The sequence below is a fragment of the Epinephelus moara genome, chromosome 24 (genome assembly GCF_006386435.1).
Source record: "Epinephelus moara isolate mb chromosome 24, YSFRI_EMoa_1.0, whole genome shotgun sequence".
NCBI classification, from domain to species: domain Eukaryota; kingdom Metazoa; phylum Chordata; class Actinopteri; order Perciformes; family Serranidae; genus Epinephelus; species Epinephelus moara.
Window position 1 is genome coordinate 8,134,729 of NC_065529.1, and position 18,649 is coordinate 8,153,377.

The window sequence follows — 18,649 nt, forward strand, 5'->3', positions numbered from 1 at the left end:
AGGTTTTTGTTGGTCAATGGCACATTCGCTTCCTGCTGCCACAAAATAGTGGAAGTGCATTTGCTGCTGGACTTGGAAATGATTGTGTCAGTCGGAAACTAGCAACAACAGTTGTGCCACTGTACCTCGCTTTGCGGCAGGCGGCAGATAGGTACCAGAGACTTGGGCAAACAAGTTGACTTTTTTAAGATACTGAAAAAAAAAAATGTGGCCAAAGGTTAGTACCTTAAATGGAGCAATGAACTGTGGGTGAAAAACTGGATAAAAGATGTTAACGTTAATTTCACCCAATCAATATTCATTCATTCATTCTTTCTTCTTTTCCTTCTTCTTCTTATAGAAATATTTATCCAATTTATTTTATTTAAATCAATTAAAACTAATGCAGTAACTCACTCAGCAAGTCAATTTTCTTGAATTTATGCTTGATGAGTTCTTTTGATAATAGTTATGTAAAATTGCGCCTCAGGATCTAAAACATATTGAACTTATTACACTAAGTTTGGTAGGTAAAAAATATTTGAGCAAAGTTAACATTTAGCGTGGAGTGAGATGAGGACTGCAGTAGGTTTAAGGTCAGAGGTCAGTGTGTGTGGTTGTGTACTCCCCTCACACTGTGTACTGCTTGTTATTTCTCTCAGTTTTATTTTATCAGTTGGTTTTTCCAGGAGGTAAAAACCCTGACTTCTGTGTCTGCATGTTGTGATGGTGTGTGAGTATTAGCCATAAAATCTGTAGATCAAGATCAAAGTCCAGCCACCAATAAAGACCTCTCAGGCCTGTTGAGTGGAGCTGTGGGTGGACTGGGATCATTGTCAGCTCTATCACTCTCAATTGGCAGGAATAAAAAGTTCATTTGAGGCCATCGATTACCTAAGTGGGCTTTTACTCAGACCATTAACCCCCAGTTAATATTTCCCTCTCTCACTTCAGTCTCTCTCTCTCTCTCTGTCTGTCTGTAGTCTCTCTTTCACTCCCCTCCTCTCAGACTCATATGTCTTGTGCAGACAAACATATGCTCACGCTTGTACAACTAAATCATAAAGACATCTCTCTGTTTCTTTATCTATCCCAGAACAAATGATAGGAAGTAAAATATGTTTACATTACAAGAAGATGAAAGATAAGAATTTTAATAAATAGATACTATAAAGTAAGCCCAAAGCAAGAGATTAATGTGAACAATAAGATTTTTTCTTTCGCAGTTTTTTAAGTTTTTTTTTTTTTTTGAGAGCTCTTGTCCTGAGGAAAGGTCAGTGGGATCTTCTGTAATTCTCTAGAGGACAATATGTTGACAAAATAATAAGTAAGCAATTGGAATGGATAGATTTGCAGTTATAACGAGACAGAGGAGATGAGTAGGCAGAGCGTCGAAGCTGCCGAAAGAAATGGCAGAAAAAGTCTGCTTTATTTTGAAAAGAAGCCAAAAGTGCTACTTTCCCTAATAGATAACTCCAGTTATCCTCTGGTATGGGAGACATTCTATCTGTTCTTTTGGTTCTCTTTCCCTCCACCACCCTTCTGATTTATGATATAGCAGTACGCACACATTTCCTCTGAACCTGGTGATGATATTGTGCAGTTGCAGCTTGCAACTCAAAGATTGATTTGAACCCGGTGCCCTCAATAACTTGGCTCTCGCAGATAGATCTCGACAGGTTGTGCTCGTGTGTTTGTTCCTATGCAAAGAGAAGTGTGTGTGGGCGCCAGCCTCAAAAGTGTATTTTTCTTTATTCATCTAGATGCCACTTGTTCTCCCACCCCGCACACATGCTTCAGTTTTTCTTGGGTGACCTGAGAAGGCAGGCTCTATCTGTGTGTGACTGTGAGTGTGTATACAGGAGGCCAATAGTTTTATTGTTTTTACAGAAAACGCACATATTGTATGATGCATGTCAAATTGAAACTCAGCACCAACATATTCAAACACCTCTCAGAGGATCTGTGTAGATCAGGTGTTTGCATTGATGCATTTTTATTATATGCTCTGTTGGTTCAAACACAGCATCTATGTGAGTTTGTCACTGCGTGTGGATAAAGTGTGTTTCTATGTTGCAGATTTTCATCACTCGAATAGCTTTTGTCGTGTAAGAAAAAAACAACTGTATATTTTAACTTTGTGTGTGTGTGTGTGTGTGTGTGTGAGAGAGAGAGAGAGAGAGAGAGAGAGAGAGAGAGAGAAAGAGAGAGAGGGACAGTCTCCTGAGCCCGCTTGTGTTGACGCTGATGAGTCCTGTTCAGAGAGAAGTTCTTCTGGACTGATGAGCTTAAATGTGTCCTCTGCCAGACTGTACTGTACTACAGCAGCCTCCCACACAGCACTCCTCAGGGACAGTAAAGACTTAAGACTTCAGTGTGTGTGAGCTAAGACGTTTAAGCTTAAGGGTTCGTTTCTTCTTCCTTTTTCCAAATAAAATGGCAGAATTGGAAATTTTTTAAAAAAGTGATGAAAATAATCTTTTTTTGTTGTTGTTGTTTTTCCTTTACAATAAACAAACATTTAACTGCATTTTGATGTCAGCAGACACACTTTTCTCTTATCCAAAAATTTCAAGCTGGTTTACCTTCACACTGCTGAGTAGGGCTCTATTTTTGTTAACTCGGCAGCGCAGCACAGATTGCAGTCAACTGTGCCCTGCTCAGTGTGCCGGGGGCGTGCCAAGCACATTTTTGGTAATGTTGTGGGTGGGCTCGTCTGGCGCACCTGTGGCACACATGCATACATGATGGGGTGAGAAAGAATACATTATCATACATTATAGGTGGGCATGTTAGAGACTGTGACATCATGGCCAATCACTTCCTTCAACCCTTTAAACACAGGGCTCTCCCCATCAGGAGCAAACATGTTATTGTCTGGGAATTTCAGGTATGAATACAGCAGCTCAAATATACAGCCAAGAGCTGATGATGGCTCTTCCTTAAGTTATCTTTCACATTATGTTGCAGATTCTACGGGCATCTTTTTTTTCTGTGCATAACAGCAATTGGTTAACAAAATGATCCATACAAGTTTCAGATTATTTATTGTCATATGCACAACGATTGCAGACAGACAGCCATTGGCATTAAAAATCTTAGATCTCAGGCCCCCTCCAGCAATGCTCATTAAACATGCAGAAAAGGAAGTAAAAAAAATGAAAATCTAAGACATAAAATAGTGCAGAAGTTATTAGATATGTATACAGTGTACAGTTATCGCAAAATAACTCAACTGAATGTAAAGAGGAATGCAGTAAATGTATGTGTAATGAGAAAGATGTATAAATACTGTATAAATATATAAAACCACGAGAAATGTGGTGTGTAATGTGTAATCCAAAGCCTCTAGTATTGTAACTCCAGTCAGTGATCACTGTCTCTTTTGACCTGCACTGATAGGGGACAGGTCTGTAGTCAGCTTACCTCTCTCTGCAGTTTAAATGTCTCAGCCTTTTATTCCACAGTCTATGTTCCCGTCTTTTGTACTAATTCTGCTGGTTTGGCATGTCAGAGAATCACTTTGCTAGAATAAATTTAGGCTTTTGTATTTGCATAGTTGTATGTTGGGGCCACGCTGTCTATGGTACTGAAACAGATGGATCGATAGAAAGACGGAAGAAGTCAGAGAAAAAGAGAGAAGGAGAGAGAGACCTGCAAGCTGCAAACAGCCGTTTCTATGGAACTGTTTATAAGTTCATATAATATCTTCTCTGAATAATAAATGTATTATTTGATTTTGAAACAATAGCTTTACGCTGTTATTTAGCCTTTCCGTAGCTGTTTCATGGTTAACGGTTGATTAGCTTTCTTTAATGGGGGAAGAAAAATGCCCCCTCGCAATTTTTAACAGCTCCCTCGGTCCCTTCATCCTGGCGCCTTGCCTGGTAAAGCCATAGGTAAAAGCATATACAGATAAAGTGACAATATGACACTGAAGAGACAAAAGCCATTTGCTGTTAAATACCACCATAGTACCATATATATAACAAAGGTTAAATTTAAAATGCCTCTTTAAATCTGAAATTATTTTTAGTTTAATACAAATCAGTTTGACTGTTTCATATGCAAAATTAACTGCTGACAATATGGGGACAAAATAGTTGTCTTCTTATTGCTACACTAACTCAAAATACAGTTGAATTTGGATTTTTAAACTAACAAATAATAACAATAACAGATAATAATTTCTTGGAGCATCACTGTAAAATCTAACCCAAACAATCTCATCCCATTGTGTTAGTGATCACAGCGACACGTCTAGGGGAGCACAGACAACCTCCTAACGTAGGGTAAATTGTAACATGGACTTTTTAAGTGGTTACACAGGCTCAGTCCTTTCGTGCTTCTGGCCAGTTGACCACAATACTGCCAAAGAGTGACCTGCATATTCCACGGTTCTAGAAAGCTGTTCATTTTTAGCTCAGTGGCCTAGCGGTAGAGTGTTCGCCCTGAGACTGGGAGGTCGTGGGTTCGATCCCTGGCCGGGTCATACCAAAGACTATAAAAATGGGACCCATTGCCTCCCTGCTTGGCACTCAGCATCAGGGGTTGGAATTGGGGGGTTAGATCACCATATGATTCCCGAGTGCGGCACCGCTGCTGCTCACCGCTCCCTCAGGGGATGGGTCAAATGTGGAGAACAAATTTCACACACTCAGGTGTGTGACAATCAGTGGAACTTTAACTTTAACTTTAACATGTTGTTAGAATTAAACAAAAAAATATCTCAAACAGTTTTGATAACGTTTAGCTAAAATGTGTAAGGTTGTGCCCCACTCTCTCTACATGTATTTACTCATGCGGCTGATGGTTTGGTCAGATCACTAACGTTTATAAGAACAGTGGTGATAGAACCCCCTGTTTCAATTGTAATCAGCTGAGAAACAAAAAAAAGAGCACATTTTAAGATATGATAAAAAAAATCAATATATGTTATTTGCTTCATGTAATCAGAAGAATCATAGATTGGGTTCACTGATGAAAATGATAGTGTCCATATACTACATGTGTGAGCATTAAAAAGGCATAAAGCATTGCCATGTTCAATGGGACACTTGATCACACTTGTTGAAGCTGGTCTGCTTTCACTAATAGAAAAACCCTCAGTGAACATAAGAATAGAAACCCTCATACTGTACAGTGTGATGAAGTCCAACCAAAGTCAAAAAACAGCTCTTTTACAACTGTTAATAGTTTGAACAAAGCAGTATGCCTTAAATTTTGGGAGGAAGTCATTTAATTCTGCTTGCATGGGTCTTGCCTTTTTCATATAATTGTTTAAATCAAATTATCATTCCATCTTTATTCTGTGTCAACATGGTCAGGGCTGTCTTGTTTTCTGTTCCTCTCGACTGTGCCTCCATTCATATGTAATCTTCTCCCTCCCCTTCCATCAGTGTGTTTCTGCAGCAACTACATTGTTGCTCCTGTGTCATGTATTAATTAAATCATCACGCTCGTGTTACAGGACAAATTGGGCCCATCATGTAGGCTGAGCTTGGAAATCGCGCTTTTATGACCCAGCATTGCATTGCACCGCAGCCTCTGATTGAAATAGATGGCCGTTGTAAACAGCTATCATTGCCCTTTTATTTGCTTATTTACAGCGCTGCATGCCTCCACTTTTTTTTATAGAGGCCCAGCTGGGATGCAAATCACATGGAGCATCCACTCTACTTTTTACTTTTTGTTCCTTAAGTTAACATGAAAATCCCACTGAGTCTCATCTCACATGATTTTGGGGCATCTGTACCTCATTTAATATTACAGAGAAGAGAGAGAGAGGCAGATGAGGGAGAAGAAGTAAGGCACAGAACAAAGAGAATAAAGAAAAAGCTTTCTTGGACTTGACTTAAACTCCACATTGTGAGTCATACACACTCTGCTGCTTACTGACAAAAGAGCTTATTTAGACAAGGACAAGGAGTAGGAAGGAGGAAAATAAATCTGAAGGCACATTTCAAAACAGCCTAATTCCACATGGCATTGATTGATATCATGAAAAAGGTGATGGTACATGTGAAGCAGTGATTTTCTTAAGCAATTCTATTGTTCACAACACTATCCATGCAGGAGTCACAAGACACACATGATCATAAAGAATGTAGGATACAATGAATTGTACAACTGGGGACAACAGTGCAGACTTTGGGCTTTTAATATGTTGCACCCAAAAAGTGAGAGTGGGTGGGGATTTCTCATTTTGTTTAACAGAGACTGTCCTCTCAAAAAGAGCAACAGCATCAGTCACTTCGGCAAGTGCCCCCCAAAAACCCTCCACCAATCAGTCAAACATTAAAACCACTGACTGGTGAGGAGAACATTGATCATCTTGCAATGCTCTATTGGGAAACATCGTGTCCTGGCATTCATGCTGATGCCTGTTGACACATACCACCCAAACACGATTGCAGACCAAGTACCCCCTTTCATGGTGATGCCACTCCCAGATAGCAGTGCCCCCACCCAGGAGGACAATGTACCATGCCCCACTGCAAAAACTGCTCAAGAATGAACCGAGGAACCTGACAAAGAGCTCAAGGTATCCACCTGGCCTCTAAATTCCCAAGATCCCAGTCTGATCGAGCATATTTGGCGACGTACTGGTACCCCACCTTGTAACCCACAGGACTGTGTTCATAGCCTGGTGAGACCTGGCTATGGGAAATGATGTTGCTTCGCCAATAGGTCTCAAATTATCTGCCACCAATGCCCCTGGGCCATTCCTGAGGTGGATATAAAAGAAGGCAATAGACTAGGCCAGAGCTGCGTACATGACTCTGTAGCAGACAATTGGTGGACAGTCAAAATGTCACGGTGGTTACTAATTTTTTATATCTCTTATTTATTCAGTCTCTCTTTCAAACTCCGTGCAGACTAATTTGGAACGATGTTCAAGTACTGCTTGGTCAGAGACTGATGGTATTTTCTAGCGCCCCATCATTGCATCGTACCGGCAAAGTGGCTAAAATTAGTAGCGGATGTTGGGGTTTTTTTTGTTAACACATACCTTAGATTTCCCTATGGTTCTTTGTAAATGCACAGTTGTATCGTACTGTATTGTGTATGTGAGCAGAGGTTGTTAACAGTGTCATATTTGCAAAATTGGTGCATCACTTCAAATTAACTCCACCTTTTTTGTAAGTTACAGAGCTGAAGGGTTCTTTTTCAGGTGGATACTTATGACCCATTGAAAAACTCTCATAAGCATAACAGAAACCCATATATATATATGTATATAAAAAAAGATGGATAGTATGAAGACATTCTCAGTACATTCACTCCTGGATCTATTCATTCCCAGACAACCTTGAGGTTCATTTGAATTGGTTTTCCATTCCGGGGGGGCTTTTCCTCACATTAAAGGTAGTAGTGTCAAAGTGGAGGTGCTCAGCAGGAGTAAGAACAGCTTGATGAAAACTTTGGTTTGAAGATAGGAGACCTCGTACCACTTCATTCTGCTCAAAATCCAATACCCCCCAATGACGGTAATTAGGCAGTATATGCCGACACTGCTAAACCACCACTGAGCTGCTTCCAATTCAGCACAGTGCACACCACTTGAGGAAACATTAGCCTCAGCAGTTATGCAGCGAAACAGAATTCATTACATGTCATTTGCCATCAGTCTTTTTTTTAAGCAATTTGTCAGGAATTTTCATCATTACTGATGTTTCAATCGATGAAGTATTTGTTCTTCACTGTGATGAGGTGATGAAAGCTAATGTCCCAGTGTGCTTTGTCTTGGCCGCCTCTTCCCTGCATGACCGCTGCCCTACTTATTACACACCATTGCTCAGACTGACGAATCGACAGCCACTGTCATCGCTCTCCTCCATCTCACCAAACAAAAAGATCCCTTTATATTTTGATCATATTCTGATCATTTTGCCATGCTTGACAGAAAGGGCACTATATCATAATTATGACCATGTCTGCAACTTTATCATGCTTTAAGCGAGAAACAAAGGTTGTTTTTAATGACCTGTAGTGACGTCCAACCCTATGTGCTTGAAAATCAGAGGAGAAAGTGGTGTTAAGAGGCAATGGACTGTAGCTAAAACTATGAGCACCAACTGGGTTAAATGGTGTGGTGTGGGTATGATTACACCAACAAACCCAGTCGAATAAGACAAAATGCAACATTGTTTCATTATAGTGTGTCTGTAGAAACACATATCTTGAGAAGTGGTTCAAAACCCTGATGTCTCCAGGGCGCACATTATGAAAAGTGAATGCACTGACAGAAACAGCCGTGACTGTTTTACATCCCATTCAGATTTAATGCATCACATTACATTTTCTGTCAAGCTGCATATACTTTTCATCTGTAGAACTATCAAAACCAACAACTTTCAAAGGAACAATTCTTTCTCACATAATAATCGAGTCATCAACTTGCTTATCAGAGTCACAGATGAAAGTTGCTCATGTGAACACACATCCTGTTTAATGGGAGTGCGATATGATTTAGTGGTTGACTTGGTGATGTTACACAAGATATTGGTGTTAGTCTTAAGTCTAATTCTAACAATCACCACATGGCACAGCCCCCGTTATCCTAGATCTAAGAATAGGCCTGAACTCATCTTCTTTCAATCTACTCCAGCAATGACAGAGGGCTCAATTTCACTTAGTCTTCAACTACTGAGTAGTCTAAACTCACTGTATTAATGACTCAGCTCAGTCACCAGAATAAAATGTTGGCATTGTTAGGTTCTGCAAACCTTGAATACATTACTTTTGTACATTTCATACATATCATATCATATCATATCATATCATATCATATCATATCATATCATATCATATCAATAATTCCAAAGTGATTTAGTGTAGGGGACAGTGGATGGCGTGACTCCTAGGCAAGATGCCTGCCAAGCTCTGGACTTCTGCAGACCACCATCTGGCTTTTAGCTTTTTAACTGTTCTCTAGCCATCCGCCACTGCGTTTATGCCGGGATAGTGGGAACTGCCCATTGGTCCGACAGCCCATTGGTCCGACAGCCCATTGTTCCGACCATATTAAACTCATTGTTCCGAAGTCCATTCCGAAATCATCATGATGCCCTGTGGTTAAGGTCTGGTTAGGTTTAGGCACAAAACCCACTTGGTTAGGGTCAGGAAAAGATCATGGTGTGGGTTAAAATGAAAAAGAAAGTGGCAAACACATAAGCCGTGAGCCTGCTCCGCCTCAAGCCTTTCCCAGCTGACCCAGAGCCAGTCGCAGCGCACCATCAAGGCAGAAATACGCCCACTGGGAGCCGTTCAGCACCGCGGAGAGCTCCCCACACAACCTGGACCCCAGAGTTAATAACAGGAGGTTATGGTGTTTCACTCTCTTCTCACTATGACAATTGTATCTCGACCAGTAGCCTACTTCTGTTGTGTTTGCTGAACCTGTATGGTACACAAAAACAGTATAGCCTAGTATAATCACATATCGGAACAACGGGATGTCGGACCAATGGGCTGTCGGACCAATGACGTGGACCCGGGATAGTGCCATTTGTTTCTTACAGAGTCTTAGGGCTGCTGTGAAACTGTGCCTACATGGGGCAACAAAAGAGTTTGTCTTGGGTGTGTCGGTACAATAGACAAACAAGAAAGGACAGCAGAGAAGATACCTGCACACCAATATAACTGGAATAGAAAGCCACAAACAGGTCCACGGGCTGAGATCAACGCAAAAACAGTAAATTTATTTAAGACATCTGTGCACAAAAAAGTGATCAAAGTGCAAAAAAAATGATAGAGTGAGTAAAAACAGCAGCAAATATTTCATTCCTTTTTAAAAGCACTGATCATAGTCAAAGACAGAAATTTTTGCCGCGGTTGTTACTCACTTTTTTATCAATTTTTTGCATTCTAAGCATTGTTTGTGTACATATGTCTTAAATAAATAGGCTAGTTTTGCATTCATTTCAGCCTGTGGACCTCTTTGTGGCTTTCTAGCCCAGTTACATTGGTGTGTGGGTATCTCCTTTGCCATCCTTTCTTGTTTTTTACAGAGCCATCATTGCCTTTCTTGTCAGAACAGTGCCACAAAAGGCTGCTGTCTTTTGTTACAGAGACATTTTATTTACAGAGCTGCTTTTCCTGCTAGGATGTTGCCATGAAAAACAGCTGTGTTTTTACCTAGACATCACTGTATTGAACTGAAGTGAACTGACTTTACTGCTTGACACATAACTTTACATTTATGTTTCAGATTCAGAAACTTTCAGCATAGTGTAATTCTAAGAATAACTGCGAACCCCAGCAATGATCGGTGACCCAATCTCCAGATCAAACAATGAACAGAAGGCCCGGTTTCCTGTAGAATAGGTCTAATGGCTCATTTATGCTCAACGTTAGATACAATAGATGTTAGATGTCAGATGTTACATGGATGTTTGTACTCATCCGTATTTGTGTGTTTCCGGAAAGCTTTCGGAAAGGAACAAAACAGAGCAGTACTATCGGAGATCATTGAGGAAGGAAGTGTCACATATTTCAATAGAGATATGACCATAGGAAACGACAAAGAAATTTAATTAATAGCAGAACGAAACACATTGGTAATATATAATGATGCATAGTAACACATAGTTAAATGACTGATCCCGTCTTCGTGTCAGGATGTATTTAAATGGTTGTACAGACCTCCACCATCTACAATTCTGCCTCCATTTAAAGGTACAACATTACGATCTCCTCCACTGTGGCCTTAGTTTTTGTTGTGTGAAAGTTTTGATTCCACCCTCTGGTGCCATCTATTGGCTGTATCTATGCCATCGTAAAGGACGCGTGGAAGTATGAGGGCAGTGATGTTTATGTTTGAAATAAATGTATCTATTTTAATACATGAAGGGAGTATAAATTAGCCTTAAGAATGGCAAGAAATGACAGAACCCTTTAGTCTAGAATGACAAGAAGACCAGTGTCCTTCTTGTAATCTTGCTCTGACAATAATCAGAGGTCCATATTATCCTTTTGCCTAGATCTGATAAAGACATGAAGGCCAGGTCCCCTTTTGCCAGTTCTAAAACTAACAAGTAAAGAACAGCAAAATAATGCCAGAGTTTCTTGTCCGCCTTTCTCCCTGTCTTCCACCTCCTACTGACGAATTGGTCATTGATGTAATTAGTAACTCTGCACTCCAATGTGTCTTCTTTGAAAGAAGTCCAACCATTACATCAATTACGCCATTGATTTATCAGCAGCTAGTGCTGCCAAAGGCAAGGGGGGGGAAAGATGACTCTCTGTAAGACACAGAAGGAGGTGAAGGAAGTCAAGAGAAAGAGAATACATAGTGAGGGATCTTGGATGGATGACAGTGGGAGGAAGGGACAGGCGATGAGAGAGAGAAAAGTGGCGGAGGAGAAAAATATGAGGACATGTCACATTGTACCACAGTTTCTTTTTTTCCTGATTTGTCACTGCAGTGGCCTGTCCCTGGAGAGGAGAGAGATGGAGCTGTGGGGAGGACTGAAGAGAAAGAGCGAGAGACGCAGGATTTGAAGAGGGATAAAGGGGTAGATAGAGAGAGAGAGAGAGAGAGAGAGAGAGAGAGAGAGAGTAGGACATTGTGATGTGAGGCCCGGTGGCTGAGGATCTCAGGGGACGAGCCTGTGGGCTTTCAGAGACAAACATTAATAATGAAACGCTAATTCCCTCTGTCCTCCTTTCTTTCTCTCCTCCTCACTGTCTCTCTGTATGTCATTTTCTCTCTGTGTCTCCATGGCCGCCTTTATTTCTCTTAATCTTCTTTCCTGTACACACACACTTTTTTCCTCACCCACTTTCTGTCTCGCCTTGTACCAAAAACAAGCTCTTTATTGCAGTTCCAGTTATTAACTTCTTATGCTATTTGAAATGATTACACAATGTGCGTGTGTGTGTGTGTTTGTGTGGGTGGGGGTAAGTTAGAAACTGTGTCTAACATTGCCACAGTTAAACTTTTTCTACTTCCCTCAGGTTACTTTCTTGTTCAGTGTTTTACCGTCTGTATCAGCTGCACAAACCCATGTTGTCCATAAGGGGGAGATCATGAGAGAGAATTCTTTTCCAATGGAGGACCACCTGGAATGCAGTCCTCATTTGCCGTACAGTCTCCTAGGGCCAGAAGTTTTTTGGAGTCAGTGCGTCAAAACGCTCTTCAGTGTCACAGTCAGTCAGCCTCTGACAAAGACCTCCATTTCCACCTTGTATTAATATTTGCACTTAACATTGCAATCAGGATACCAAGAGATGGACAGACTGCACCTGGAGGTGGAGAGGAGCCCTTTAACTGCAAAGGAAAAATAAGAAAAGCCAAAACTTGCAGGGGCCTGCTATAACCTAAACTATTAGGGTAACTTTGCCATTGGTTAGCTAACTAGCACTAGTGAGCTTCTCCAATGTATCTGACAACTTATCACATAACGTTCAAATGATTCAGAAAGTCACTGGATGCCTGTTGCTAGAGGTACAACATGTTTGTTTACAAGCCTGCCAGTTCTGATGACCTAATTTACACTTTTGCATTCAATCACATTGTTGGCAGATTTAAGAAAACAAAAACCCTTATTGGATTATGTGCAAATGACAAAGGCCAGTGATCAGATCATTCGGGTAAGGTATCCAGATACAGATTAAATGATAGAACAAGGCATTTACCATTTATACCTGTGTGTATAGTGCCATTTCTTACAAATGGAGACTCATCTGTTTTGCATCCAGAGCCTCCAGCTTGTGTGGGTCTGGAGGAATCTACCATGCAGGACGATTGCACATAGCCAAAACCACTGTGATCATTTCACTTTTAGCAAGTGCTCGTTTTGACATTCAAAAAATCGAACATTGGCTTGACTCTTGCATAGGGTGCTGAATGTGCTGAGTCCAGCCCTGTGCTTTTGTTTAGTATAATCAGGCCAGTAGTACATTTAAAAGCAGCCACAACACACTTCTTGGTGATGTCAAGAATAATCTGGAGCAGGCTTACAAAACCTCCGCCCAAGAAGAGGCTGATATCCTCATGTATGAACTGCAAAGTCACCACGAGTAAATGGGCAGCACCTTCAAAAAGCCACCAACAGGAGATTAAATTAAAGCTGCTGTGAAAGAGATAATACATTAGGTTAACATATGTTGCTCTTGTCCAAGAAGAGCCGTTACCCAGTAAAAGAAGCAGTGCAGTTCTCCTGGGCAAACGGCCAAACAGAAGTTGGAGATGAGCAGCGGGGACAGTTAGAATTTGGGAGAGGATGTAGCTGCTTCCACAATCAATTAAATCCAGGTAGCCAACAAGTTTGTGCTTTGAAATCCAGGAGAGGAGCGGTTGAGAAGAGTCTAGGGAAGGAAGGGAGATGTGACAGCAATCTTGGCAGTCTCTCATTTGTTCATGCAACATGTTGGATATGGATGCTGGCAGTGGCTTTGCAGTAGTTTGGGTTAGTTTGGATTATACACAACCAAGCTGTTTCTCACTGTTTAAGACATAACACCTCTACATCGATGACTAACGAGAAACATGGAGTGCTCTGGACATTTTGTAACTGGTGTAAGATATGCTGCATTTTGATGAAGTATGTTTGTCATTTAAAGTGTGTACAACAATATTTTATTATGGTGATAATAAGGATTTTTGGTGTAATTGTGGTCATAGGTGTATGCAGCTTCTGAGGGAATGTCTTCAAATTTGGCATAAATGTCCATGTGGACTCAAGGAGGAACTGATAAAAATTGGTGGTCAAAGGTCAAGGGTCGAGGTCACTGTGACCCGATGTTAATTTTGACAGCTATTGTAGATTTAGTCTTTGTCTTGAGACAAAAATGCCAATTAGTTTTAGTCATATTTTAATCATTTTTATCCTTGATAGTTTTGGTTGAGTTTTTGTCAACCAAAATTCAAAATGATTTAGTCAACAAAAAGCCGTAACATTTTAGTTAGTTTTATGTTTGTTTTTGTTTTGTTTTTTGTTTGTTTTTTTATCTTTAAACTAATCTTGTGACGTTAATTCATGTATCAGAAATTAGAATCAAGGTGACAGGTTGTAAAAAAACTTGTTTAATGTTGTAATTTATTCATTTTTTCTACAACTACAAATAATTTATACACACTTACAAACTGTCATTTTTTCCAGCAGTTTTTGACAGATTTAAGGGCTGATTTACAAGCACACACTTGCTGGTCATCATTTGAAAAGCTCGACATCTCTCTATTTATGCTCCCAAAAACATTGACACCACAAATAAGTAATCTGAGACGACTAGGATGTGTACCTAGGTTTATTGTAAACTGTGACTTATCCATCTCACTGTTAAGAAGCAGAAAAATAACTTAATCAAAGAAAAAGCAGTCAACCCAAAAACCTTCTTGAGACAGTCCGGCTCTGAGTGAAATCCTGTGGGCATCGGCTGTAAAGACAGGCAGCCAATGGCTGTTTGCTCTGCTGCCATTCAGCACCTAACGACCGGAGCTAACTGCAAACGGCCACCGCTGCAACTAACAAACTCCACAAATCCAATTAACACTCACACACACATAGCTGCTTATTTACTGCTGAATTAAAGCTCACAACTCACACCAATGGCTGAAGCTGCTCCAGTGTGAGTGGTGTGAGTCCATCACTAACATTTTCGTCTCATCAACGAAAATGAAACATGGATTTTGTCTATCAAGATCTGTTTTCATCTCGTCATTGACCCATTTTTAATTATTGCAAAATTCACATGTATGTTTAATAGAATAAAACGATGGAGTGATGACATTTTATATCCAAAAGGTCAAAGGTCAACTTCACTGTGACATCATAATGTTCTGCAAAAACACTTTTCTGGTCATTACTCAATGTTATAACTCAGGAACAGAAGGGGAGACATTTGATCAGATACTGAATTGATGGAACTAATCTTGGGTGCCCACCTTGAGATTATGTTTAGAATATGTAGGTTTTTTTAAGCAATATCCATAGCCTATTCAAAGTATTGGTTACATATGACTCTGGGTAACTGCAACTTGACTGGTTCACAGAGGTATACAAGTGTGAGGCTATAATTCTAGTTTTATATAGTGCATTTAATTCCAGGGGAGATTCATCCTTCATTGTGTATCACATAAAAACATGTGTTTGTATCCTACAACATATAACTAGACACACGCAAAACAAACATGTGCATAAACAAACAACTAGAACAATCTGATACACTTTGACCCTTCAGAACAAGCAGAAGGCCTGGGCCAGTGGACCTAAGAGTCCTGATTCATTGGTTCATAATGAAAAGTAGGTCAGAGAAGTAAAGGCAAGCAAGGCTGCTTGGGTTTTATAGACAAGGAGTAAAAATGCATAATCAATTCTGGAACTAATGAGGAGCCAATATACAGATCTGAGAACAGGTGTGATGTGATCCAGTTTGTTTCTTTCTAGTAAGGATTCTGGAAGCAGCATTTTGGATTAGCTGTGTGCCCACAGTCCTCTTAGGTAGACTAGTGAGGGGAGCACTGCAATAGTCCAACCAAGAGGAAATAAATGCATGTATGTTTTTCTGCCTCTGCCTGAAACAAGAGGCCTGTTCCTCTGGATATATTCTTCTAAAAAATAGAGAGCAATTATTTGTGAAATTTTCGACATGGCTCTTAACGTTAGGCCTGAATCAACAACGACACCCTGATTTTTGACCTGTGTTGTGCTTTTCAGTGAGAAAGAGGCTAAATGGGAACATATTTTCTGCTGCAGAGGCTTAGCGCCAATTACAAGGATTTCTGTTTTGTCAATGTTAAGCTGGAGGAAATTGTGGGACATCCAAATATTTAGGACTCTATTGCATTCATTTCTGCAAACCACAGAAATATTACATTTGTATGTTTCATACATATCATTTCAACATTTCTAAAGTGCCGTAGTATATGAGCTGATTTTGTCATTGTTTTGTGGTTCATGTGATGTTCTACAAATTAGTGCCACACAAATGGTGTCACGTACTTAACATAAAGTTACGGAGATTAGGTTTAGAAAAAGAGAAATGGTGAGGATGTACCTTAAATATGACTCAAAATTCAGTCAAAGTTTAGTCAAAGTTTACACAGTTGAGAACACTGGTCTCTTAGGGAAAGTCCAATTTTTTGGTGTCCCATCCACCAACCCAACTTGCCACCTTTATGGACTGCTTCCCTTTCTTTTTACTCCTATCAGCTCATTGGTCACATCACTGCAAATCTCAAATACGTGGGTTACACACAAATTACTGGCTCATGGTTAAATACGATATGTCGGAATTCTGGTGCATCAATTTTTGTAGGGAAACAAACAGTGTGTGAGAACAGCAGCCTGCAAGACACCCAGGTGAGTCAGCTGCCAAGCTGCAGACCAGTGTTCGAGACCAACAAACAATAACAGGGGTTATTATTTGGTAACCCCTTATAACATTTCTGTTTGTGGCACCAAACTTGGGTGTTTTTACAAGGCCTGAGTGTTTTATGCGGTACAGCTTGGCATTTCTCAGTGCTGTTTGAGCCACTGAACCTTGGTGTTTGTTTTCACTGACCCGTCCTCGCTTTCCCAGCCTCAAAATGTGGATGTTTTAGGCAAAAATATGAGTGTTTCCTAACCATAACCAAGTGGTTTTAGTGCCCATTACCTAACCATACCAAATGTTATACATGCATTTAAACACCACATTTTGTCAAGTAAAAATGTGCATGTGTGTCCATGAAACAAATCCACTTTTTGTAGTCTAAAAGATTTTTTTCTACAGATCACGTCGTGCAACTTGAATCAGAGTGACACGTGCTCATACCTATTCAACAAAACAGGTTGCTTTTCTGTGCATTTTAGCAGACACTTAAAGGAATTTGTATGAGACATTCAGAGCATTAATAAAGCAGCAAACCACTTTTTTCTGTGTAAAGATATAGTAGAGTACTGGTGTCCTTAGCAGAGAATGAAGCCATGCTCCCTCTATGTGTGTTGTAATGTGAGCTTTTCTGTTGAGCTGTGCCGTCCAGGCTTGAATTTTAGCGCACGTGAGTCCCTGTCCCGCTGGCTAGCTGATGCCAGACACTGACTGCTGATACTGGGACGTCGTTGTCACAGAATTGTAGCACCCACCCTCGGTTTCCCCCCAAGGAACAACGTTAGCCCTGTCTGCACTGTTTCCGTTGTTAACATTTAGTGAGTTAGCACCATTAGCTTCAGCTACCGGTGCGGCTAGTTGAGAGCTGTGTGCAGTCTATCCTGCCACACACTCTGAATCATAGATATGCTCTGACTGCGCCTTTAACCATATGCATCTCATATGAATCATTTTTGAGTGGTCATATATGGCGTTTTTGAAGGCACTTGTGTGTTTTTTTTTATGCTTTAATGATTTCCTGGCTCCATGACAACAATGAAGGCAATGAAAACGCATGTGTTACTATGACATAACACACTCTTTGAGTTCAGATTAAGAGCGCCTTCAAGAGCTTGCTGATTGCTGCTGCTTGGTCCTCATTATTAAACTGAACGTGTTTTACCGCCCTTTTCTTTGAGCTTTTTGACTTTTTCCCCTCCACCTTTGTGACTTTTATTGCCTTTTTCTATCCCCTGATTTAGCACACATGTATGGCATTGTTATAACTAAACATGAGTCACCAAACAAGCTTTTTTAACCACAAGTATTTATCCTTTCATGTGTCATTTCAGTTAAACGGTCATATTTGCAGACACTTGTATACGTGTGCATCATGTAAGCTTAGATTAATGGACACTTCATGCCTGCAGGGAATTGAATCACTGCAGCAGCAGAGGATGAAATATAACAAACACAAAGATAAAAAATAAATAAAGTTAAATGATACAGTCATTAACCTTACCATGAAATGAAATGATTCATTTTAACAACAAAAAATCAACAAGAATGTATCATGTGGGATTTACATATTACAGATTATATAAGCAGTGTGTGCACCCACATACATTCACACATTAGCATTACATAAATACACAAAACAATTTTATGTCCCTAACCTTGAATGTGTGCTGTGATGTTTTATATGAAAAATAATGCCATGTGATGATCGCTGTATGTCTTTGTGTTCCTCAGGTGGGAGGGAAGGACAATCCTGCTGTCGACCCCATAATCCACGGCCTGAAGGGTGTGGTCCATCATGGTGAGTGGCAGTCCCAGTTGATTCATAAGAAAGCCGGGATTGTAGAAGTTATGGTTTTCTGAATGCAAAACATTAGTCTTATTATTATCACGATTTATTTATCAAGATTTTAGGCTCTTCTAGCTCATTGTTTTGGTTTCTCCAGCCCAAACATAAATCAGTTTGTTAAATTCAGTCCTGGTCCATGATCATCATACTGGAATAACGATGGCACTTCAAGGGCCAGTTTGTAAAATGGGTTGAAAACAGTTACATCAGTGGTCAAATTCTAGATTGCAGGACTCACTCGCTCACCCCTCCCGTCGGGTAAATGACAAAAAGCCTTGCGCACAAGTTTTTCAGGAGTAGGTCTATCTAGCGAGGAGGTGAATGTTTATTTAGAAATCTAAACCATGTTACGATATTGTAATGAATCCCTCACGAGCAGGAGACCAGAGGAGCGTTCGAGGAAAAGGCCAGTTTATTTGAGCACTCCAAAAACTCTGGTAACACTCCAGGGGGTAAAAGACTCCGTCCCAAACTCTGACTCTTCTAGCGTAACAGACACACTTCATA

The 18,649-nt window shown here is 40.3% G+C and overlaps 1 protein-coding gene across 1 annotated transcript in view; it reads left to right on the top strand.

The window, feature by feature from the left end:
* The window catches only part of ptprga (protein tyrosine phosphatase receptor type Ga), a 613,968-nt gene that overhangs the window by 439,241 nt on the left and 156,078 nt on the right, over window positions 1-18,649 (top strand). Inside the window, exon 6 of the mRNA XM_050039320.1 lies at window positions 18,028-18,094. Coding sequence (XP_049895277.1) covers window positions 18,028-18,094 — 67 coding nt within the window. The remainder of the gene's footprint in view (window positions 1-18,027; window positions 18,095-18,649) is intronic.